The sequence below is a fragment of the Rhinolophus sinicus genome, linkage group LG03, assembly GCF_036562045.2.
Source record: "Rhinolophus sinicus isolate RSC01 linkage group LG03, ASM3656204v1, whole genome shotgun sequence".
In the NCBI taxonomy this organism is placed as follows: Eukaryota; Metazoa; Chordata; class Mammalia; order Chiroptera; family Rhinolophidae; genus Rhinolophus; species Rhinolophus sinicus.
Genome location: NC_133753.1, coordinates 34144479 through 34164614, shown reverse-complemented (window position 1 = coordinate 34164614; position 20136 = coordinate 34144479). Strand labels below are relative to the sequence as shown.

The 20136-nt window shown below is 33.3% G+C and overlaps 1 protein-coding gene across 3 annotated transcripts in view; it reads left to right on the top strand.

Moving 5' to 3' along the window:
• The window catches only part of SLC38A6 (solute carrier family 38 member 6), a 47966-nt gene that overhangs the window by 12695 nt on the left and 15135 nt on the right, over window positions 1-20136 (top strand). For all 3 annotated transcript variants that reach the window (XM_019750774.2, XM_019750775.2, XM_019750776.2), the window contains 4 exons: window positions 616-668; window positions 1386-1425; window positions 11629-11707; window positions 20020-20102. In XM_019750774.2, the coding sequence (XP_019606333.2) occupies window positions 616-668; window positions 1386-1425; window positions 11629-11707; window positions 20020-20102 (255 nt within the window). The remainder of the gene's footprint in view (window positions 1-615; window positions 669-1385; window positions 1426-11628; window positions 11708-20019; window positions 20103-20136) is intronic.

Genomic DNA, 20136 nt, shown 5'->3' with positions numbered 1-20136 from the left:
TATATGGACTGAGGACAAATTTAGTTCTTTTATCAGCCATTTTGTTTTCATCTTTTCTGTGACCACAGTTTTTGAACATGAATGAAAATGTAACTTTATACTCTTTTATGATGAGAAAAGAAAATGCGTGCCCTACTAATTATGGGGTAATGAGGGTGTTTCTTCTATCATGAATACATTATCATCATCCTAAGTAGCTGGAAAAGTCAATGTCTCCGAAAGTATGATACAACTTTCATATTTCATCTAACTTTATTTACATACACAGTTTTTTTAAACTGTGACCAACAGAAGCTTACATTTGGACAGTGTAGTATGCAAGTACTGTTGAGTGCGAAGAAGTGGGGTTGTTCTTGAGTAATTATCCCATTGGAATTAATGCAACCTGGATTGTTAGACAAACTTGGGATTCGCTAAGCTCTATTTATTCTAAGAGGACTCTATCCTTACAGACCATAAGTCTTCAAAAGTTTCCCAAAAAGTGATTACTTGTGCTTTAAATTGAGTTTGATCATCTAATAAATATAAGGTAGTAGTGGAATAGCTTTCTTCCCTTTAAGACTTGACACACGAATACTTTTTTGTAAAAATGAAAATTATGATTTCTTTTAACAGCTGTGACATCTTATGAAGATCTTGGACTCTTTGCATTTGGGTTACTTGGAAAGGTAATTCTTTTTTTTCTCCTCATATTGCCCCAAATCCAGAGAGGGATATTTTTCTTCTGTTTCCAGTTAAAAGAGACAAGTATATAAAAGAGAAAGAAATTAGGTGAATAAGAGGAAGCTAAACTGTAGAAAGACAGAATAATGGTCTCAGATAGATTCAATTTCAATTTTTTGGTACTTTGATAATCACTGATTACTAGATTTTTAACACTTTTAACTTTAAAAATGACTGCCAATAAAACTTTCAAAAGTATTCTTTTTAAAAAAAATAAATTTTATTGGGGAATATTGGGGGACATTGTGCTTTTCCAGGGTCCATCAGCTCCAAGTAGTCCTTCAAACTAGTTGTGGAGGGCGCAGCTCAACTCCAAGTCCAGTCAACAACCTCAATCTTTAGTTGCAGGAGGCGCAGTCTACCATCCCATGTGGGAATCGAACCAGCAACCCTGCTGTTCAGAGCTCACGCTCCAACCGAGCCATCTGGCTGCCCCCAAAAGTATTCTTTATAGTAAGCTTGAAACTGTTAAAGAAAGGCTTTTTATGTGATGATTATTAGTTTTATGTATTACAAATGGTTGGCAAAATTGATTCTTTCCAGCTCCCCTCTTCTCGACTTCTGCATCTGTTTTTTAGTAATAGTTATTGGATTTTAATAAAATACTGATCCTTTTATTTTATTTTCCCTTTCATCTTCTGAATACATTTGGTCTTTTGTAGGTGGTGGTGGCAGCAACTATAATAATTCAGAATATTGGAGGTAAGCAATTAAAAGTGCACTGCTTATGCATAGATGTGATGGAAATGATTTCCTCCGTTGGTTTCTTGCCTTACTACAGGTCTAGCTGGGAACCTGAATCTCTGTAGACATAGGTATCTTCAGAAATTCTGTGTGTTGTCTTCATTACTCCTTTTTGTAGACCCTTTTCAGCAGCCCGTCTGGACAATAGCTTCTAAATCAGTTCCAGGTAAACCCTTGATTTCAATCTTGTTATTAGGTCTGCAGTGCACCTCTAAAGCATTGGTTTTCTATAGTTGTGATAGTGGTGAGATACTGTTTGGAAAAACTCTCCAGGTGATTCTAACATATTTCCCCTCTGCTTTTGTCCTAATCACCCCGCTTAACTGTGCACTTGTCTCTAATATGAATATATATTTTGATTTTCCAACCCTTCATCATCTTCTCCATTGGTGGACACTGCTTTAGCGCTAATGGTGTTCCGTGAGCTGTGAACAATCAGCTGTGGACAAGCAATGTCCTCTTGCAACAAAGTCAGTATGATCAAGTGGTTTAAAAAATAAGCTTTGAGACAAATAAACATTCTCACATTTATCTGTTATCTTGTTCCCTTTAAAAAATGATCCTCAATATCAAGAACCATTGTAGAAGCAAAAATCACTGTTAATTGTAGACAGTTGTTGACTAAATGTACTAAGCATTTAAAGCCAAAATAGGGGAATTATGTTTGTATGTGTTGTGAAGAAGTTATGTAGTGTTGAACATGCTTTTACCGTTGGCTGGAATGCTGCATAAATGCTGTTAGTTTAAAGGAAAATACAGAAAATGTTGGCACGCATTTTGGATCTTACAGAAGATTATATGGTCAGAGGAAATTTTAATCTTCTGACATGTAACAGTTCAAAATAATTTAAAGATGACAACTTTAATAAAGTTCAACTCTGATACTCAAGAAACCTGAGCTATTTCACTTTAAGTAGTATTCAACCAAATTCCTTCTTTAATGGCTTTCTTGGTCAAAGAAAAAATTAACATTCCAACAGTAAATTGTAGTTGCCATTGTTTTGGAAATTCTCAACATTCATGTTTCAATTCTTTGAATTTACATGAGGAAAAGTTATTATTGAATGAGAAGAATGCTTTCCTGGATGCCATACCAAATAATGTCCTTCTAACACATACTACTTCATCCTTCAGACTAGAAATCACTAACACTAGTCTCTTCCTTTATGAATCTATATAATGCCATTGATTTTAAGATCTCCTTTGGAATAATTTATTTTAGCAAATTGCTTAACTGCACTTGTCTCTAATATGAATGTATATTTTGATTTTTCAACCCTTTATTATCTTCTCCATATGATTACTAAGAACATTACTAAACTTTGTGTTTAGATTAGGTTGAGCTGTTGTTTAGCATTTTATGCAGAGTTTTCAATCCAGGAATTTAGATCCAAATTTGTGACTATGCCACAGTGCCTGCTGTTGTATTCTCTATTTCCTTCACCCTGATCCCTTCCTTGTTCTCTACTCTTGTATGTGACTGTTATTGAACATGGATCTATTTTAGCACTTGCTGTTACTAGATTAAAGTTACCTCTGTATATGCCTTTCTCCCCCACTATATTGTAAGCTCCTCCAGGGCAAGGATTATGCCTCATTTTTCTTTGTATTTCCAGAACGTAGCAGAATACCTGGGACTTAATAAACCTTTGTTGAACTGAAAATGGAGCTGAATATGATTTGCATGAGTTATTTCCAAGTACTTTTAAGTATTCTAGATACATTTATCAAGAAAGAAAAAGGGGACTGGCTAGACTGATCACTCGCTTTAAATATTTGCAAAGCTGAACATGAAATACAAAAAAGATACTAGACTGATTCAGTATTGTTCCAGAGAGCAGAACTAGTTCTAATGGGTAGAAGTCTACAGTGAAGCTAGCTGGGGTTCATTTGGAATACCTTTGTAACTGTGCTGTGTGATAACGGGGATGGCCTACACTCCTTTGAAAATGTTCCTTATCCCTGAAAACGTTCAAACAGAGCTTGTTGGTCAATTTTCAGGATGTTTTAGAAAAGATTCCTGCATTTGGTGGTGGATAAATCATCCGTTCCCCTGACTATAAGTTTGTTGATTTGCTTGCTTGCTTTGTTTTAGAACCTTCTTTAAAAGTGACTTAGAAGCAGTCACAGCATTTTTAATGTCCCTCAAATTCAGAAAAGCTGCTAATGCTTGTTTAGTTTTTAGAATAATGTCTTCATGATTTTCTTTACCTTGGGTAAATTTTACTTATTGCCAGCCCAGTAAGTAATAACTGAAACATATTTCAGAGATTTTTTTTTCTTTTGTCTTAGCCAGATGTGCATAAATCATTCCTTTATTATAATAGATAGAAGCTTGCTCTTGTGAGCAAAACACTGAGTTGGAAAGCAGATACCTTGAATTCTGTCTATTCCAGTCTCTGCTGTTGGGTAGCCATGTGTCTTGGGGAAATCCCTCTCACTTTCTTGGCTTCAGTTACCTCTTTGTTAAATTGCTGTGGGTAGGATGGGAAGCAGGGAGCTTAAGCCTCCTTCTTACCCGAAAATTCAAATTCTAATTTGGTACTTTGGGAAGCATGTTAATTCTTTCAGAGCATTAAAATATTTTATTACAAGAAAGTTCAGTGGGAGGGTTACACTTGGTTTAAAAGATGATTTAATCTTTTCTTGGGTATTTTTAACTAATCAGCATCTATTGCTCTAAAAGCTTTCGTAGGTACCAGTACGTTCCTTGTCAGAAAAGGGGAGTCTTAGTTCTTGGAACCACCCTTGAGGGCAGCCGCTGAGCCTCTGAGGTTAATGACTAGCAACTCCAGCCATAAGTAGTTTCTTGATTGATGTTTAAGTTGGGTCTTTGGAAGGCCTAAATAGTTACTACACTATGTATGCTTGAGAAGAAACACTTATTTGGGAGAATCTGTAATGTGTTGTGCATATTACTTATTTAATGTTATTTCTTCAAAGTGCATTTTGACTTTTTCTTTGTTAATTGGAAATACACTGGATATTTATAAGATGCTATAAAGTGTACAGCATCAGATTGAATTTTTATACTTCTTGCTTGCCTATCTGCATATAATATAGTTCAAACAGCATTTTTTGAAAGAGGATGTTCATTATCAGTATAAATCGTCTGAGTTTTTTCAATAATTGTTTAGGACCGAAAAATAATATAATAAATTCTATTTACGTCAAGTTTTCCACTAGCCACGTCAGTTATACTCACACCTCTTCAAGGCAGATGACAGTATCCTCATTTCACAGAAGAGGGACTAGTTTGCTTCCTTTTCCTCCTTAATAAAGCTCAGGACTCAAACCTCCTTCTGTCTATTTCTAAAGCCTTTGTTCTTTACAAATATTGTAAATGTTTGAAAAGCTGTGAAAAGATTAGATGTTGAGGATTTTAAAAACTCCTTGGGGACAGGAACTATGTGTTTTTATAACTTGGTCTAGTTTCTGGTAGAAGAACTCAATAAATACTATTTGTTGAATGAATGAGATAGTTTCAAAAGTTCTACTTAAAAACCTAAGATTTTGCCTCAAAGAGACAATTTTATATATTATATAAATGATAGGGAGAAACTTGAAAGCCTATAGTATGATTTATAGTTTAGAATTATATAAAAATTAAAAAGTTGAAAGTATTGGGGAGAGTAGGATCTTTGGTAAAATAGAAAATATTTTGAAATCTGTTTTCAGGTTAGGTAATCATGTCACAGATTAATGCTTCCTACTCGTTTATTCTTTGTAACATTTAAACATTTCTCAGTTTTCTTGGGATTCTATGCCCCTCATGCATCTATGAGAAAAATGGAACAGAGAAACCTTCAAAAGCAAAATGCTTATGAATTGCTCTTGATCAATGTTTGTTACATGGATCTTTCAGTGAAGCCCCTGTTTATTCCCTACATCCCCGTGGTCCATAAATCTAAGTATGATAACTTGCTCATTCATTTATGTCCTTGGTACCTAGCACATAGTAGGCATTTAGTAAGTGATATTTATTATAGAAAGAAAGGAAGGACTAAGAGAAGGAGTGAGAGAAGGAAAAGCCAGCAACCTGGTTTGGTACTCCTGTAGGAGGATAACATTGTTGATCAACTGGGAAGACAAGACCACAGAATATATAAATGAACATACAGTTTCTTTGGGAAAGCATCTACTGTCAGAACTCCACAGAAAACCCTTTTCCCCAAGATCAATCAGGCACAAGTAGTAATCACAGGGCACTAATGTGGTCTAACAAATTGATCGGAAAAATCTACTGTCTTTGAATAATCTCTAAACTTTATGACAGAAAAAAAATGTGACTCACTAAATTTAGCGCTGTTATTCTAAGGTTATAGGAACCTCTGCCTTAGGAAAATGGAGAGCGATATAGTAAAATACTACTTAAAAGCAGTTCCCAACACTAATGAATTAGGGGGACTGAAATAGGCCAGAGCCAGAGATAGCCCCCAGCTGCTGCCCATTTCCTCAGGCACGGGAGTGGCATTTGCTGAGAGTCATTGCTTCTGGGACACAAAGTCAGAAAAGAGGCATCTGGGAGTTTTAATATTTAATGCTGTTAAAGACAAGAGAACTCTGGCTTGGAGTTTGAATTTAGTGTAGTACTAGAAAAAGGATTAAGAACTGTAATAGCAAATAAGTATAGATAGTTTACGCATAGTTTCCTCTGCATTGCATTATGAGATGCTTTTCTTAAAAACCAAGGTAAGTAGTTATGCGGTTTCAATTCATTTCAACTCCTGAGCTAGACCACCCAGTACACTAAAATGTCCCTAGAAATCAAATAGTAAGCCCCAAATCATCTTTAGTCAAGCTAGAGAACGTCTTATTAACACTTACAAATATCTGATAAAAGTGAAGTTAATTAATGTTATTTCTGGTTTCTTATCTTGCCCAACTCAAAATGTGGAAAGGTGAGTGACTTCTAGGAGTATGTTAAATTCTTCTTTTGCTCTTATACAATGTGAAGGGCCACTACGGACAGCATATTCTTTCCTTAGTTCTTTACAACCCCTGTTCTTTAAAGGAGATTAAAGATAGAATAACTGCTGCATATTGTGAAAGGAGAACGCTAAACATTTGGTAGTCTTACTGAAACCTCCTGGAACAGCTAGACTGACCCAGGGTTTTCCAGTCTGGCACAGATCCCACAAACCTTACTCTAGCAGCCTTGATTAACACCTCAGTTTGGGAATCCAAGTTTTAAGAGAAACTCAGCAGCCCTTTTATGTACTCAAGCAGCACAGTTACTGAATCTCATAAACAGAGGTATAAATAAGGTCATTTTCAGTTGAGAACTATAAAAATTTCAAATTCTCAGTGTTTTTTCAAATTTATGATTTAATATTAGATAAATTAGAAGCTATTTGGTTTTACTTTATTCCTTGGTTTTTGTTGTTGTTGTTTGTTGTTTTGTAGGATAGTGAAGTCTTTTAGTGGTACTATGTAGTTTGTATTGTCTCCTGGGAAACGGGGATTGGGTGTGCTGTTACAGCGCCATCTGCTGGTAAGTCAAACTACAGCTGTTTTGAGCCTGAACAATATTGTCCAGAAATTCTAGGAAGCACTGCCTTAGAATAGGAGAGATATAGAGAATTTGGAAGGAGTCTTCTTCACAAGTACTTCCTTTGACAGAATTTTCTTGTAATATGTCACTTTAAAAAGGTTTAGAATATAATGCATTTTTTAGTAATTTTTTATTGAAGTTTAATTACAGGAGTTTTCAGAATTAGGGAAATGACATTGTTTTGAGGGTTTTAAGAAACGTCCTTTTTTAAAAAGAGGGAGATTTTGTTGTGTCCTATTTTGAGTGGGTATAGACTTTGAATGGTATTTGGTCTTTTAATAGAAACATCAGGTTAATAAGACATGTTGAATAAAATAAACCCTTTGCTATCCATGACTAAAAACCTGTTTGAAGTAAAATTGAACCTCTCTTAGATGGAAAGGCAAACTTATTATTTCCTCCCAAAGTACACCTGTTTAGGGCTGGCTGACTAATCCTGTAAGAAATTGCTGAACATCCTCCAAGGGCTGAAAACCTAATTTTGTTTTAAACATAGCTGTACATAATTTTATCTTCACATGCGTATTTTAAGTGTTTAACAAAAAAGATAATTGCTTTTGTAGACTAATGATTTCTTAGGCCCGAACTCCAATCGAGGCTCTGTCTTTTTTTTTTTTTTTTTTAAGGAGTCCTGGGAAAAATAGTCCAATAAGAGTATAGGGTTTGTGGGAAGAGGGATTGATTTTCATTTAAAATTTTTCAGATTTCAGTGTTGTGTTACTATCTTAATTGTGTGAGAATAGGAAACTTTCTCTTCTGAACTACAACAACGGATGCTGATGCAGTACAATCGTGGTGTGGAGTCCTATCAGTAGAGTCTTATCCTGAAATTCCTTTGCTTGTCTGAGGAATCTTGGACTGATCACCAAACCAGCTCATAAAACTGAAATGAATTATATGGAAAATACATTTCAAAGTGAAATGAACATTCTAAGTGTTTTTAAAGCTTCTAACTTACATTCCGTGTTGTATAAATTCTTTTTTTTTTTTTTTGAACCCAATGGTTAAACTCAGCATTTAGAAGCAATTTGTTGTTTCAATGCTGATGAAAAAAGAATAATCCTGGGGAGTGGTCCTTTGATAGACTTTCCTTATTTTTCTTCACTGTGGTAGATTTAGTCTTCACTTTGCTCCTGCGCTTTCCCACAGCATAAGCGTTAATAATGTGAATTTCTCAAACCAGGCTGGCTGTTTCCACCATTGCTGGCTTGGGCAAGTCACTCTTTTGTGCCTCCCTTTCTTTATCTGTGCAATAAATAATAGGCTTGTGGTGGAGCTCAAATGAGGAAATAACTTGCAAATCACTTAGAATACTGTCAAGCATATAATCCAGCATCCAAAACCCCAAAAATGTTTGCTGTTCTCATTCTTCTCCCACAGAGCCCTTCCCCCTTTCTCCGTTTCTGACGTTTCTCCCCTCAGCCTCCATACTTCCAACTCATGTGTTTCTCTTTATGATTAGATCAACCAGTATTAATACCTTACTACTTGCTATTGCCTAATCAAATTTTACCCTATTTTAGTCATTTCTTAATATGAGTCGCTTCTCCACATGTTTTTTAAAGAATACTTTCAACTTCTGTGTTTTGATTAGGTTGACAGATTTTTATATTTCCTTCCCAGGGCAGTTTCCATTAAATGAGTTCTATTAGTTATGTTTAAAATGAAGGAGAAAAGAATACTTATTTAGTTAATGTGGTGAAACTAAATGATTTGTAATGGTTGAATACCTGTCATCAAGGTATGTCTTCTAGCACTAATTCTTTGGTGGTATGTAGGCCAGAACCACTTAACTATAACCATAGCTCTTATGGATGACCCTGTTACAGCTATTAATTTAGAGTACAACATGGTGTGTCTTGTATTAGGAGTCTATGGTATGTATTGATGTCAGCAAAAATCATTTACAAATTCTTGCTTATGATCTGTCTCTAAGATGTCTTTAAACACTTCCTTATGCCATTAATAGAAGACATGAGACAAAAGGTGTGACAGGCAGCTATTTGATCTGGTGAAACTTTTGGTTAAAAACAATGGATATATGAGCTTTCTTATTGCTATTGTATCTTTAAAACTTTTCCAGTTTATTTTATGGAGCTGATTGTTCTTTTCATATGATTCTAATTAAGATGTATTTCCTAACTTAATGTATATTTTTGTTTCCTCTCTGTATTATATATAACATGTTAAGGTGCTAGTCCTTGCATGAAAGTTTACTTGTGGTTAAGAAAACAATAATTTAGACAGTGAAAAGGAGAGTGTCTTTCTTAGTTTTACTTGCTTCATCAGTGCGTTTTATCCCCCCATCATCAGCTCTGTGGTTTTGTAACTTTTAAAATAAGCACCAACATTCTCTAAGAAAGAAACAGTATTTTGAATGTTTTATTATATTTATATCTTGTATGCTGAGATCTTTTTTTGAGAGAGAAACATATGTTTGGTGAGTTCATATTTCTTGAAATATACATGGTTCTTCAGACTGGAATCTAATGAAATAGGACACCCATTTGAAATCCAAAGAGTTAAGGCTGCAACAGAGGATAAAAGTGATCAAATGATTAGCCAGGGGCTAATAGAAATTCTGGGAAGAATGACAGATTGTATATTAGAAAGAAATATGATCTCATATTCATTGAAGCTTTTTACAACTAAAGATCTAAAAGAAATAATAGAAAATTACTGAAAGAGATGAATGTCTGAAACTTTAGAAATGCATGTGGTGTTGGATTAATCCAAGCAAGAAAGACGGATGGGCAGATAATAAATTACATTGTGTAGGAAGTCTGCATTCCTTGTTTTTGTCTCCCCCCACCCTGCTGCCCTGCAAGATATATTTAAGTAGCTCTAAGCCATTTTTAGAAAATTCAGTTCATGATTTTCATCATCATACCGTATGTGTATGATTCTTTGGAATAAATAGAGACTCCACATTCTTGAGGGGAGGAAATTAAACCTTCCTTCTGTTCTGTGCCAAATTGATAACATTTTTTCTTATGAGAATATAAACAGTATGGAACACTTTTTCACAATCAATTGTTAATACCCCATGAGTGAAAGAGAGTTTGAAGAAACATACTGTACTTCTGCTGCGGAAAAAACTATACTTCCACAGCTGTACTTCTGAGGAAACAAATAGTCATAAACTGGAAAGTGTGTATATGTACACATTTTCATTACAAAGAAGTGATTAGTTATTTAACTGTACTGAATTTTACTTTGTCAGAGGTGCTTTATTATTTTTCTAAAAAATTGAGTGTATGTTTGTGTGTGTAGTAAGTATTGTTTCTCTTCATATCAATTTACACACCAACTAGTGTATATCCTTTTTTTTCGTGCAGGGTTAAGTGGTCACACAGTACTGTGATAATTATAGAGAAGTTCAGCTACCCTTAAATATATTGATTGAGAAATACACATTCTTCTTCTTAAACTATTTGAACCTTTTAATCAATTTCCCCCCAGATTTTTGCCATTCAGACTTGGCATTCATTTGTGTTCTTAGTTTTTGTAGGTCCAAGGAGAAAGTGAAGTGTTTCCTGAAATATATGTATAAGTAATAAAATTAACGTGCACACAGAGTACACTGTTTATTCTTCATGGACATATTCTTGTTGGCTCTTTTTCAATATATACTTAACCTCTGGGGGGAAAGAGAGATTATTACTCTGTTAAACTGAAGTTCTGACTCCAAATCATCTGGGTTTCTATATACTTAAGCATTTAAGCTTAAACTCAAGTATTTACATATAAATGAGTTCTGTATTCTGTAACCGTATTAAAACATTTCCTAGTACGTAATGGAAGGTTTATAGGATTTGTTTTTGGATTTTTTTTATAGCTACATCAGAAATAGGATCATTATTAAAATGCTGTAAAAGCTAGTTATTTCTTGGATCCTGTCAGATTAAATGTGAGAAATAGTGCTAGCTTCAGATTTTGATTACATAGTACAGATGAGTTTTGTTAATAAAATGAAATAAAAGTTGTAAGTTTTGTCCCTTTAATACTGCTTAATTGTTTCCATTGACTCTTTTGTAATCTGTTTTAGAAGAGAATTTAAAATGTAATTTATTATGAATTTTGTTTTGTTTTATCATGCTATGTCCATAATGTGCTTGTCTAATGGATCAGGTGGGAACAGAGACAGGGAGTGAGAGGGAGTGAGACTTCTGGGGGGCGGTCTCTAATAAGAAAGAACAAATAATGAATGTTATTACCTATATTTATTAAACTCCTGTTTCTTTATCAATTGTTGCTAAACTAACCTCTGATGCCTTGGACAGGGGTGATATCATAAAAGATTTTTTGTAAAACTTCAAACAAATTTCATTTATAAATGGCCTATAATTAAGACTCTTTCTCATACCAATGCCTTGGACTTGAAATGTAAACAAAGGATACTTAATAAGCTTACAATTATTCTTCTCTACGGAGAATTATTTATCTCCAGTCTTAGTATATATATCTTCAATAGTGCAATATGAATTAATCTTCCACATGTTGTCGTAGACCTAATGGATATCTGTGTTTTGGGATACATTATTCTTTAAATGCTTAAAAATCATAGAATGCTAACAGGAACTCTTTTTTTCTTTTTCTTTTTGCAGCTATGTCATCTTATCTTTTAATTATTAAAAACGAGCTTCCTACTGCTATTTCAGAATTTTTGTCTGGAGACTATAGTGGGTAAGAAAAATATTTCACATCATGTGCATTTATTTATTAATTCATCATTAATTGATAGGGCACAGGTATTAGCTAGATCTTGGAGAAGAGTAAAGGAGAAATTTGGGGGGAGATGAAACTTTGGGGTGAGGGATGGAGGGTGGAAGAAGGCTTAAAGTACTGATAGTAAAGATCTTAAACAAAGGAGAAAGTGGGTAATACTGCTGTCACTTCTCAGCCAACCACAGTGATAAAGGTAAATCATATTGATAATATTACAAAAATACTTGTGTGAGATTCCTATTATTCAGGGACTGAATTGTTTTATTTCCTGTTTTTTGACAAAATTGTAAATAATACTAAACCACATTGTACTTGCTTTCTCATTTTAAAAACACTGGGTTCTAAAGACTATTGATTCATCTCTTTTTAGGGGAAAAACTAATTATACTTTTCCTTTCATTACATAGAACAAGAAATTTTAAGAAAAATAAACTTGAAAAGACAGGAAAAATTCTTTTGTCATTATTACACATAATTTCTAAACTACAAAAAAAAACACCTGTCAGACTTTTACATTTAAATATTTAGCTGTAATCTCAAGCAAGATGCATTCATTTTGTCGCAAATGGCACTATTTCAACTTTTCTTATGGCAGAGTAGTATTCCGTTGAGATTATCATGCTAAGCAAAATGAGTCACACAGAAAAAGTCAAGACAAGAACCATGTGATTTCACTGATATGTGGGATGTAAAACTGAAAGCAACAAAGACAAGACAAAGAAAGAAACAAAAACTCATAGATACAGACGATACTTTAGTGGTTACCAGAGGGTAAGGGGGGAGAGGGGTGGTAGATGAGGGTAAACAGGATCAAATACGTATATGGTGATGGAAGGAGAACTGACTCTGGGTGATGAACACACAATGTGATATATAGATGATGTATTACAGAATTGTACACCTGAAGTCTATGTAACTTTACTAACAATTGTCACCCCAATAAGTTTTAATTAAAAATAAATAAATATTTGGCTGTTTTGCTCTAATATTTGAACTTGTCCTGGATTGAAAGGCAAATTTTCAAAATATGTATTTGCAGTTTTCTAAGTAGAATGATTTCATGGAAGCCAAGCTTTTACAACTTGGCTTCCACGAAATCATTCTACTTAGAAAACTGCAAATACATATTTATAAGGATAGTATGGTATACTTTAGATCTGAATAGGAACCATCGAGAAAATGTGAAAAAATGCAGGTAGAAGTTCTTAATGATTTTTCATTATCAGAAGATAATGTGCCTTAATATAGTACTTTATAGTTCACAAGGTTTCCACACTCTGTCACATTTGATGCTCACCAGTATCAACAACTTTATACAGTTACTTTTAATTTTTATGTCTTAGTTTGATAAACAGCTCCTATAAGAAATAGCTATGTGAAATTCACTTTTGCACTTGTGCTAAAAATACTGAAGACAACGTCTATTACTCAAAGAATTCTATGTGATAAATTTCTTTCATAGTTTAGGGCTAATAACTCAAGGCAATATGCAATAGAGTAAACATGTTAGACTAAGAGTAAGGAGGAATGTGTCCTATCTATTTCATATTCAATAACTTCAGGAAATTAATTTAACTTCTTTTAGCCATATAACTTAATTTTAAACCTTAGGTTTCTTCACTTGGTATAACAGGGGTACCAATATTGCCTTCTTAACAAAGTTGTTGGGATGATCAAATAAGATATTATACATACACATGCTTTTGTAAGCTGATAGCATAGTGTAAATATGGAGAATTAAAAAATTCCATAATGTATCTCAATTATAGCTCAATAAAAAATTCCAATAATAATAGCTATAAAGGTGTTTTTTTCTTATTTACTCTGCTTGTCAGGAAAGTCAGATTCAAATTTTAATGTATTGCATAAACTATGTTAGTCGTAATAGTTGTCACGTTTGTGTTTTCTTTTTTCTTGGGCCTGAATTTGGTGACTTCTATTGACATTTCTTTATTGTTATGTGTATTTGTGAAATAGGAGGGATAAATATACATATAAAATTTTACAAATAATTAAGGTAGTATGTGACAAAACTGCTATTAAAACTTGGGTCTACTTTCTCTAAAAGTGATTCTTTTACCATTGCTTCATCTTAAATCAATTGCCATTCACTTTTTTTTTCTTATTTGTTTAAATAAAATAAAAACTAACTCCCATCTCATTGATATCAGTAAAAAATTGATTTAAAAATGCTATTTTTACATGTCACGCATGGATTTTTAAAACTATATACTTCAAAATATTGTGGCCAGTTTGCATTACCTCTTATGACGTTTAATTTAAAATTGCACATATTTTTAACAGCCTCATTTTGTTTAAAACGTAATATATGTGTTTGCTTATATTGGATTTAAAAGTTTTAAAAACCATTATGTATTTAAGTGATGATATGGTTAGAATGCAGATAAATCATTAGGTTTTAAAGCTTCATGCTGTAAAATAACTAAGAAACAAATGTTACGGTAATTTACTTAACTCTGTAGGGAAGTTTATTTCTAAATAGTTACATAGCAATATTTCTTCTATGAGATCAATATGATATTGATATACTATTATTTTAAGATTTGATTTACAGTGACTTGCAGTTAAAATCTTTTAGTTGTGCTTATTTTCTGGGTTATCTGTGAGATTTGATGTACCTTGGTGAAATATAAACCTTTACAAAGATTTTATCAAAAAGAAACTTTATGTTCATAATCTTCTAATCTCAAAAATTACTATTAGAAGTCAGAAGCTATAATATTTAATACCGAACTTTTATGTGACATCTATATTTTTCATAGAATAACTTATATTTTAAAAATCTATGGCTGTTAAAAGTTGGAAGCTCTCTGTTAACATTTAATGATCTTGTCAGGGGAATATGATTGACACAATTAAGTTGTCTTGCATTTGAGTTACAAAATTGATATGGGATGTGAGTAAGATCCTAATTCAGAACATATGATACTCTTGTTCCATTCCATTCGAGAATGAAATTAAAGCATCTTATAAATAAATCTGGTTTTCATTAAAATATGGGGGGAAAAAAACATCTGCATGCCAGAGCATTTGAGATACAACTAAGGATTTATACTCTATATTTCATACTTGGAACATTTTTATCATATAGGATTAAATCCACAGATCAAACAAGTTTTCTAGGCAGTATAAAACTTTTTACTCTAATTTTATTGGCTTAAAGAGCATGTATATTTAGATCACAGTAGGAAAACAGAGGTTCTGTAAGATAATTCTTTTTTCCCTCCTCTTAGGAAAAAAATTAAGATTGGTATAGTCATCTAAAATCTTGATTTGTAAAATATATTTATTTAATATGTGCTGTTTGAGATTTCTTTTTACTGGTTTGTATTTCTCAGGCTGGGGTTTTATTTTGTAAGTTTAATCATTTCTGTTCTTTGGCAATCCATTGCCAAACACAATTCAGTTGACTGTGACAGGCACATGAAATGTAAACTAACTTTTACTGTGCTTTTCTATATTGCCTGTATTGTTGCTGAATGATAAAGAAATGTACTGTGTTTACAACGGGCTTGATTAATACAACTTAATAAGGATAAGAAATGAGTAATAATAACCAATAGCCAAGCAGGGATAGAGAAATTACGTTTCGAGTAAAGTTCTTTTTATATTAGGAATTTAAAGTTCAGTGCTATGAAGAGGAGAGTGAAGAAAGCACAATCTTGAGAAAAATGAAGGTATATCTGAAAAATACCATAAACTCAAGAGAGATTATTCAGAGTAGAGAGTATTTCCATTGCTTCTGTCACTATGATTGTCATCCTTTTGCTGATTTTACTGACATATAAAACGAAGCTGTTGAATCAAATGACCTGTGAGATCTCTTGTAGCTCTAGCATGCCATAACTCTGGGATTCTGAGTTACTACTAGGAGGTGGTGAAGTTATCTTCAGAACCACAGTTCAGTGCTTTGGGAAGTCATGTGGCATCTATGGACCTGAGCAAACTATGATCTGAGATAGTGTAACATTATAAAGTATAACATAGTATAAGTTACAAAGTTCGGGATTTCAAAATGTACCTTTATTCTTAAGCAAGAGCAAAGGGTCGGGCCTGAGGATGAACGCGCTCCCTTTGCACAGCTCTACCTTCATGACAGCAGGCACAGCAGAACTAACAGATGGAATCTGCTTTGGTGCTGCTTTGGGCCTTTTTTCTCCTGGCGCTGCAACTGTCTGGGTCTGATATGGGTCCCAGAGGGAAGGAGATTTTACTCATAGAGCCCTGGGCCTTTTGCCAGCTTAAGAAGTTTAGTTGCCAGGTGTTCCTCAGTGAGGGATAGTTTGAAGTTCCCATTCTCATACTTACTTAAGAGTGCCTAGAAGGTTAACGTGCCGAGTATCCTCTTGTATTGCTAATATGTGTACTCTTAGGCCCTCCTCCGAACCTGGAATTGAGGGGCATGTGTAAATGCAGAGAGCACAGCTTCAGGTCCATTAGACATAGAAATAGGTTTTAGTTTCTGGCATATGCATTTTCTAAAGACATGAATTAGGGTGGAGAAGGGAAAGGTGTGATCATGGTGCTATTTCTGCGGCTGTTCCTTCAGTTCTGTTAAGGATGAAGTTGTCAGTACCCAGTAGTATCCAGTAAAGATACATTAAAGAGGACTTCCTCATAAACCAGGATGTAAAAAGAGAAACAGTGAATCATAAAATCCACCTTAGAAGCCAGGGGTTGAAACCACGTAGAGGAAGACCTTTTCTCCCTCTCTTCTTCCCTCCCTTTCTTCCTGCCTTGCTATTGAGATATAATTGATATATAACATTGTGTAAGATTAAGGTGTAAAATGTGTTGACTTGATACACTTATACATTGCAATATGATTACCAAAGCCGTGTTAGCTAACACCTCAGTAATTATCATATCACATAGTTATTTCTTTTTTGTGGTGAGTATATTTAAGAGTTAGTCTCTTAGCAGCTTTCAAGTGTGTAGTGCAGTATTGCTAACTATAATCACCATGCTTGCTGTACATTAGATCCCCGAACTTATTCATCCTCTAACTGCAAGTTTGTGCCATTTGATCAACATCTCCTTGGTTCCCCTGACCTCCAGCACCATTCTGCTCTGTTTCTCTAAGTTAGCATGTTTTAGATTCCATATGTAAGTAATATGCAGTATTTCTTTTTCTGTCTTACCTCATTTAGTATAATGCTCTCAGGGTTCATCCATGTTGTCACAAATAGCAGGATTTCCTTCTTTCTCCTGCCTGAATAATATTTCAGTGTTACACACACACACACACACACACACACACACACACTCATATACGGGGGGTGGTGCCAAAAAAATATATACAAGTGGACACTTTGGTTAGTGTTGCTCAAGCAGCAGTTTGCTGTAATCAGAAGTGTCTGGACGCTGATGGTAACCACTTTGAGCACCTCTTGTCATTGCAGAAGTCAAACGTGACTTGTATTCATCTTTTGTTATCGGTATATATTATTACAATTTTAATAGTTTTTTTATTTTCTTAAAATGTGTATACATTTTTTGGTACCATCTGTATATGTGTGTGTGTATAAGTGTGTGTGTGTGTATGTGTATATATGTATATATATGTGTATATATGACATTGAAATATGTATGAAATATATATGTATTTGTTGATTAGTTCTAACAATTGTTTTCATTGAGTCTTTAGTATTTTCTATATATAAGATTGTATCATCTGCAAAGAAAAACAGATTTACTTCTTCCTTTCCAATTTGGATGCCTTTTATTGCTTTATCTTGCTTGATTGCTCTAACTAGGACTTTCAGTACTACATTAAATAAGAGTGATGAGAGTGGGCACCCTTGTCTTGTTCCTGATCTTGGAGAAAAAGCTTTCAACCTTTCACTGTTAAGTATGATGTGAGCTGTGGGTTTGTAGTATATGGTCTTTATTATGTTGAGGTATATTCTTTCTATACCCAATTTGTTGAGGGGTTTTATCATGAAAGGATATTGTATTTTGTCAGATGCTTTTTCTGCATCTATTGAGATGATCATATGATTTTTATCTTTCATTCTGTTAATGTGCAGTATCACATTTATTAATTTTGGATGTTGACTCATCATTGCATACCATTTGATCATGATGTATGATCCCTTGAGTGTGCTATTGAATTTGGTTTGCTAATATTTTGTTGAGAATTTTTGCATCTACATTCACCAGGGATATTGGTCTGTAGTTTTCTCTTTTTGTACTGTTTTTATCTGGCTTTGGTATTAGGATATGCTGACTTTGTAAAATGAGTTTGGAAGTATTCCCTCCTTCAATTTTTTGGAAGAGTTTGAAAAGGATTAGCATTAATTCTTTAAATGTTTGCTAAAATTCACTAGTAAAATGATCTGGTCCTGGACTTTTATGGGAGGTTTTTGATTACTGATTCACTCACCTTACTCATTATTGATCTGTTCGTATTTTCTGTTCTTCATGATTCAGTGTTGTATGTTTCTAGGAAATTATCCATTTTCTTAATTTAACATGGTAGTGGGAGATTTTGGTTATCAGGTAAAGAAAGAGGATGCATTATCACAAACTGGGAATTCTGAGAACATCTACCAAATTATTTGAAAGAGTAATGCCTATTGTCTTTGATGTTCCCACCTTCCATGTTAGCATGAATATTACTCTGTTATTATTATGCATGTGTATAGATGTATATGTTTCAGTGTAAAAATATATCTATATTACAGAAAATTTAGAAAAGAAAGCAAATCACAATTACACATAATACCATCTCATATCTAATCACCGTTATCATTTTATTTCCTTTAAATTTTTCCCAAAATACTTTTTAAAAACATAATTAATAATCATATATTTTATATTTCTATTATTAGCTTTTTCCATTTTACTAAATTATCTTTTTTAAAAAGCTGCATAATATTCCATTGAGTATGCTGTTGTTGATCTAAATATTTTCTATTGTACATATAGAATTTCCCCAACTTCTTAATATTATAATAATGTTATAACAACAGCTGCATGCACAGAGAATTCTTTATATGTTAAATTGTTTTCTTAGAGTAGATTACCACATTTTTATTGCTGTTGCTACATATTATTAATGTTTTTCCAGAAGGTAGTACTAGATTGACAAGATCACTAGCAACATGTAAAGGACCAATTATGCCACATCCTCAAATATTATGTTAAAAATAATTTTAGTAGTTTAATTTATACAGTCTACTATTAAAGTCTTGGGAAATTAACTTTTTAAAACTTCTATGCAGTATTTTATATTGAAAATTTGATATCATTTATGCAAACAAGGAGAAAATAAAATGGTTCATATTGCTGTCACATAGAAATATACACTTTTGGTATTTTAAGTGTAACTTTCTAACTTTTTTTATGTGCATCCAGTTTTTTTTTTTAAATTATTAAATACACCGTCCCACTTTTAACCTACCTTTTCTCATTCAATATTCTAATGCTTTTATATGAAAAATTTAATACTTTTTTCCTGGTAATCCATTCCCTTTTCTGAAAATTTGAAAAATATAGCAAACTATAAAGAAGAAAAATTACCCATCATTCTACCACCCAGAGATAATGGCTATCAATTTATTGCAGTTCCTTTCCGTTTTTAATGAACCTATAATTTTTCTCAACGTTTCTATCATGCTACATATATTTATGATGTTTACTGAATATTAATTATATTATTATACCTATAAAATATTCCTTTTATGATGGTCTCATAGTTCCATTATCTATTTTTACATTGTCATGGTTTTAGATGTTAGTTTCCAATATTCATTTTTTAAAAAATGTTTTCAATAAACATCTTTTTACAAAAATTTTTTTGTTGTTGCTGATTGTTTCCTTATTTTAATAGTCTTTTGTAAGTGTTAAACATTTGTAAGCTCTCAATATCTGTTGCCAAATCGCTTTTCAGAAAGGTAATACACACAGTTTTTACTTTCACCAGTTTTGTGCATACCTCATCACTCCTCACCAACACTGACTATTATCATATTTTTAAATATTTGCTAATTTGGTAGTTGAAAAATGGCATCTCATTGTTTTAATACATTTCTTAAATGTAAATTCATTAATAAGAATACAGGATTCCACAACACATATCTTAGCAAAAGGAAGTGGGCTTTTCTTAGTGGTGTGTGTGTGTGTGTGTGTGTGTGTATCTCTCTGTGTGTGTCTGCGTGTGTGTGTCTGTGCGTGTGTGTGCCCATGCATGTGCGCTCAAACACTGGAGTCCTATGCTTAAAATTGAACTTTTTGTTTTCTAACAGGTCTTGGTATCTTGATGGACAAACACTACTAATAATCATTTGTGTTGTCATTGTGTTCCCTCTTGCACTTCTTCCTAAAATAGGTAAGTCTTTTTAGAAAAGGACCTTATTTGTTTA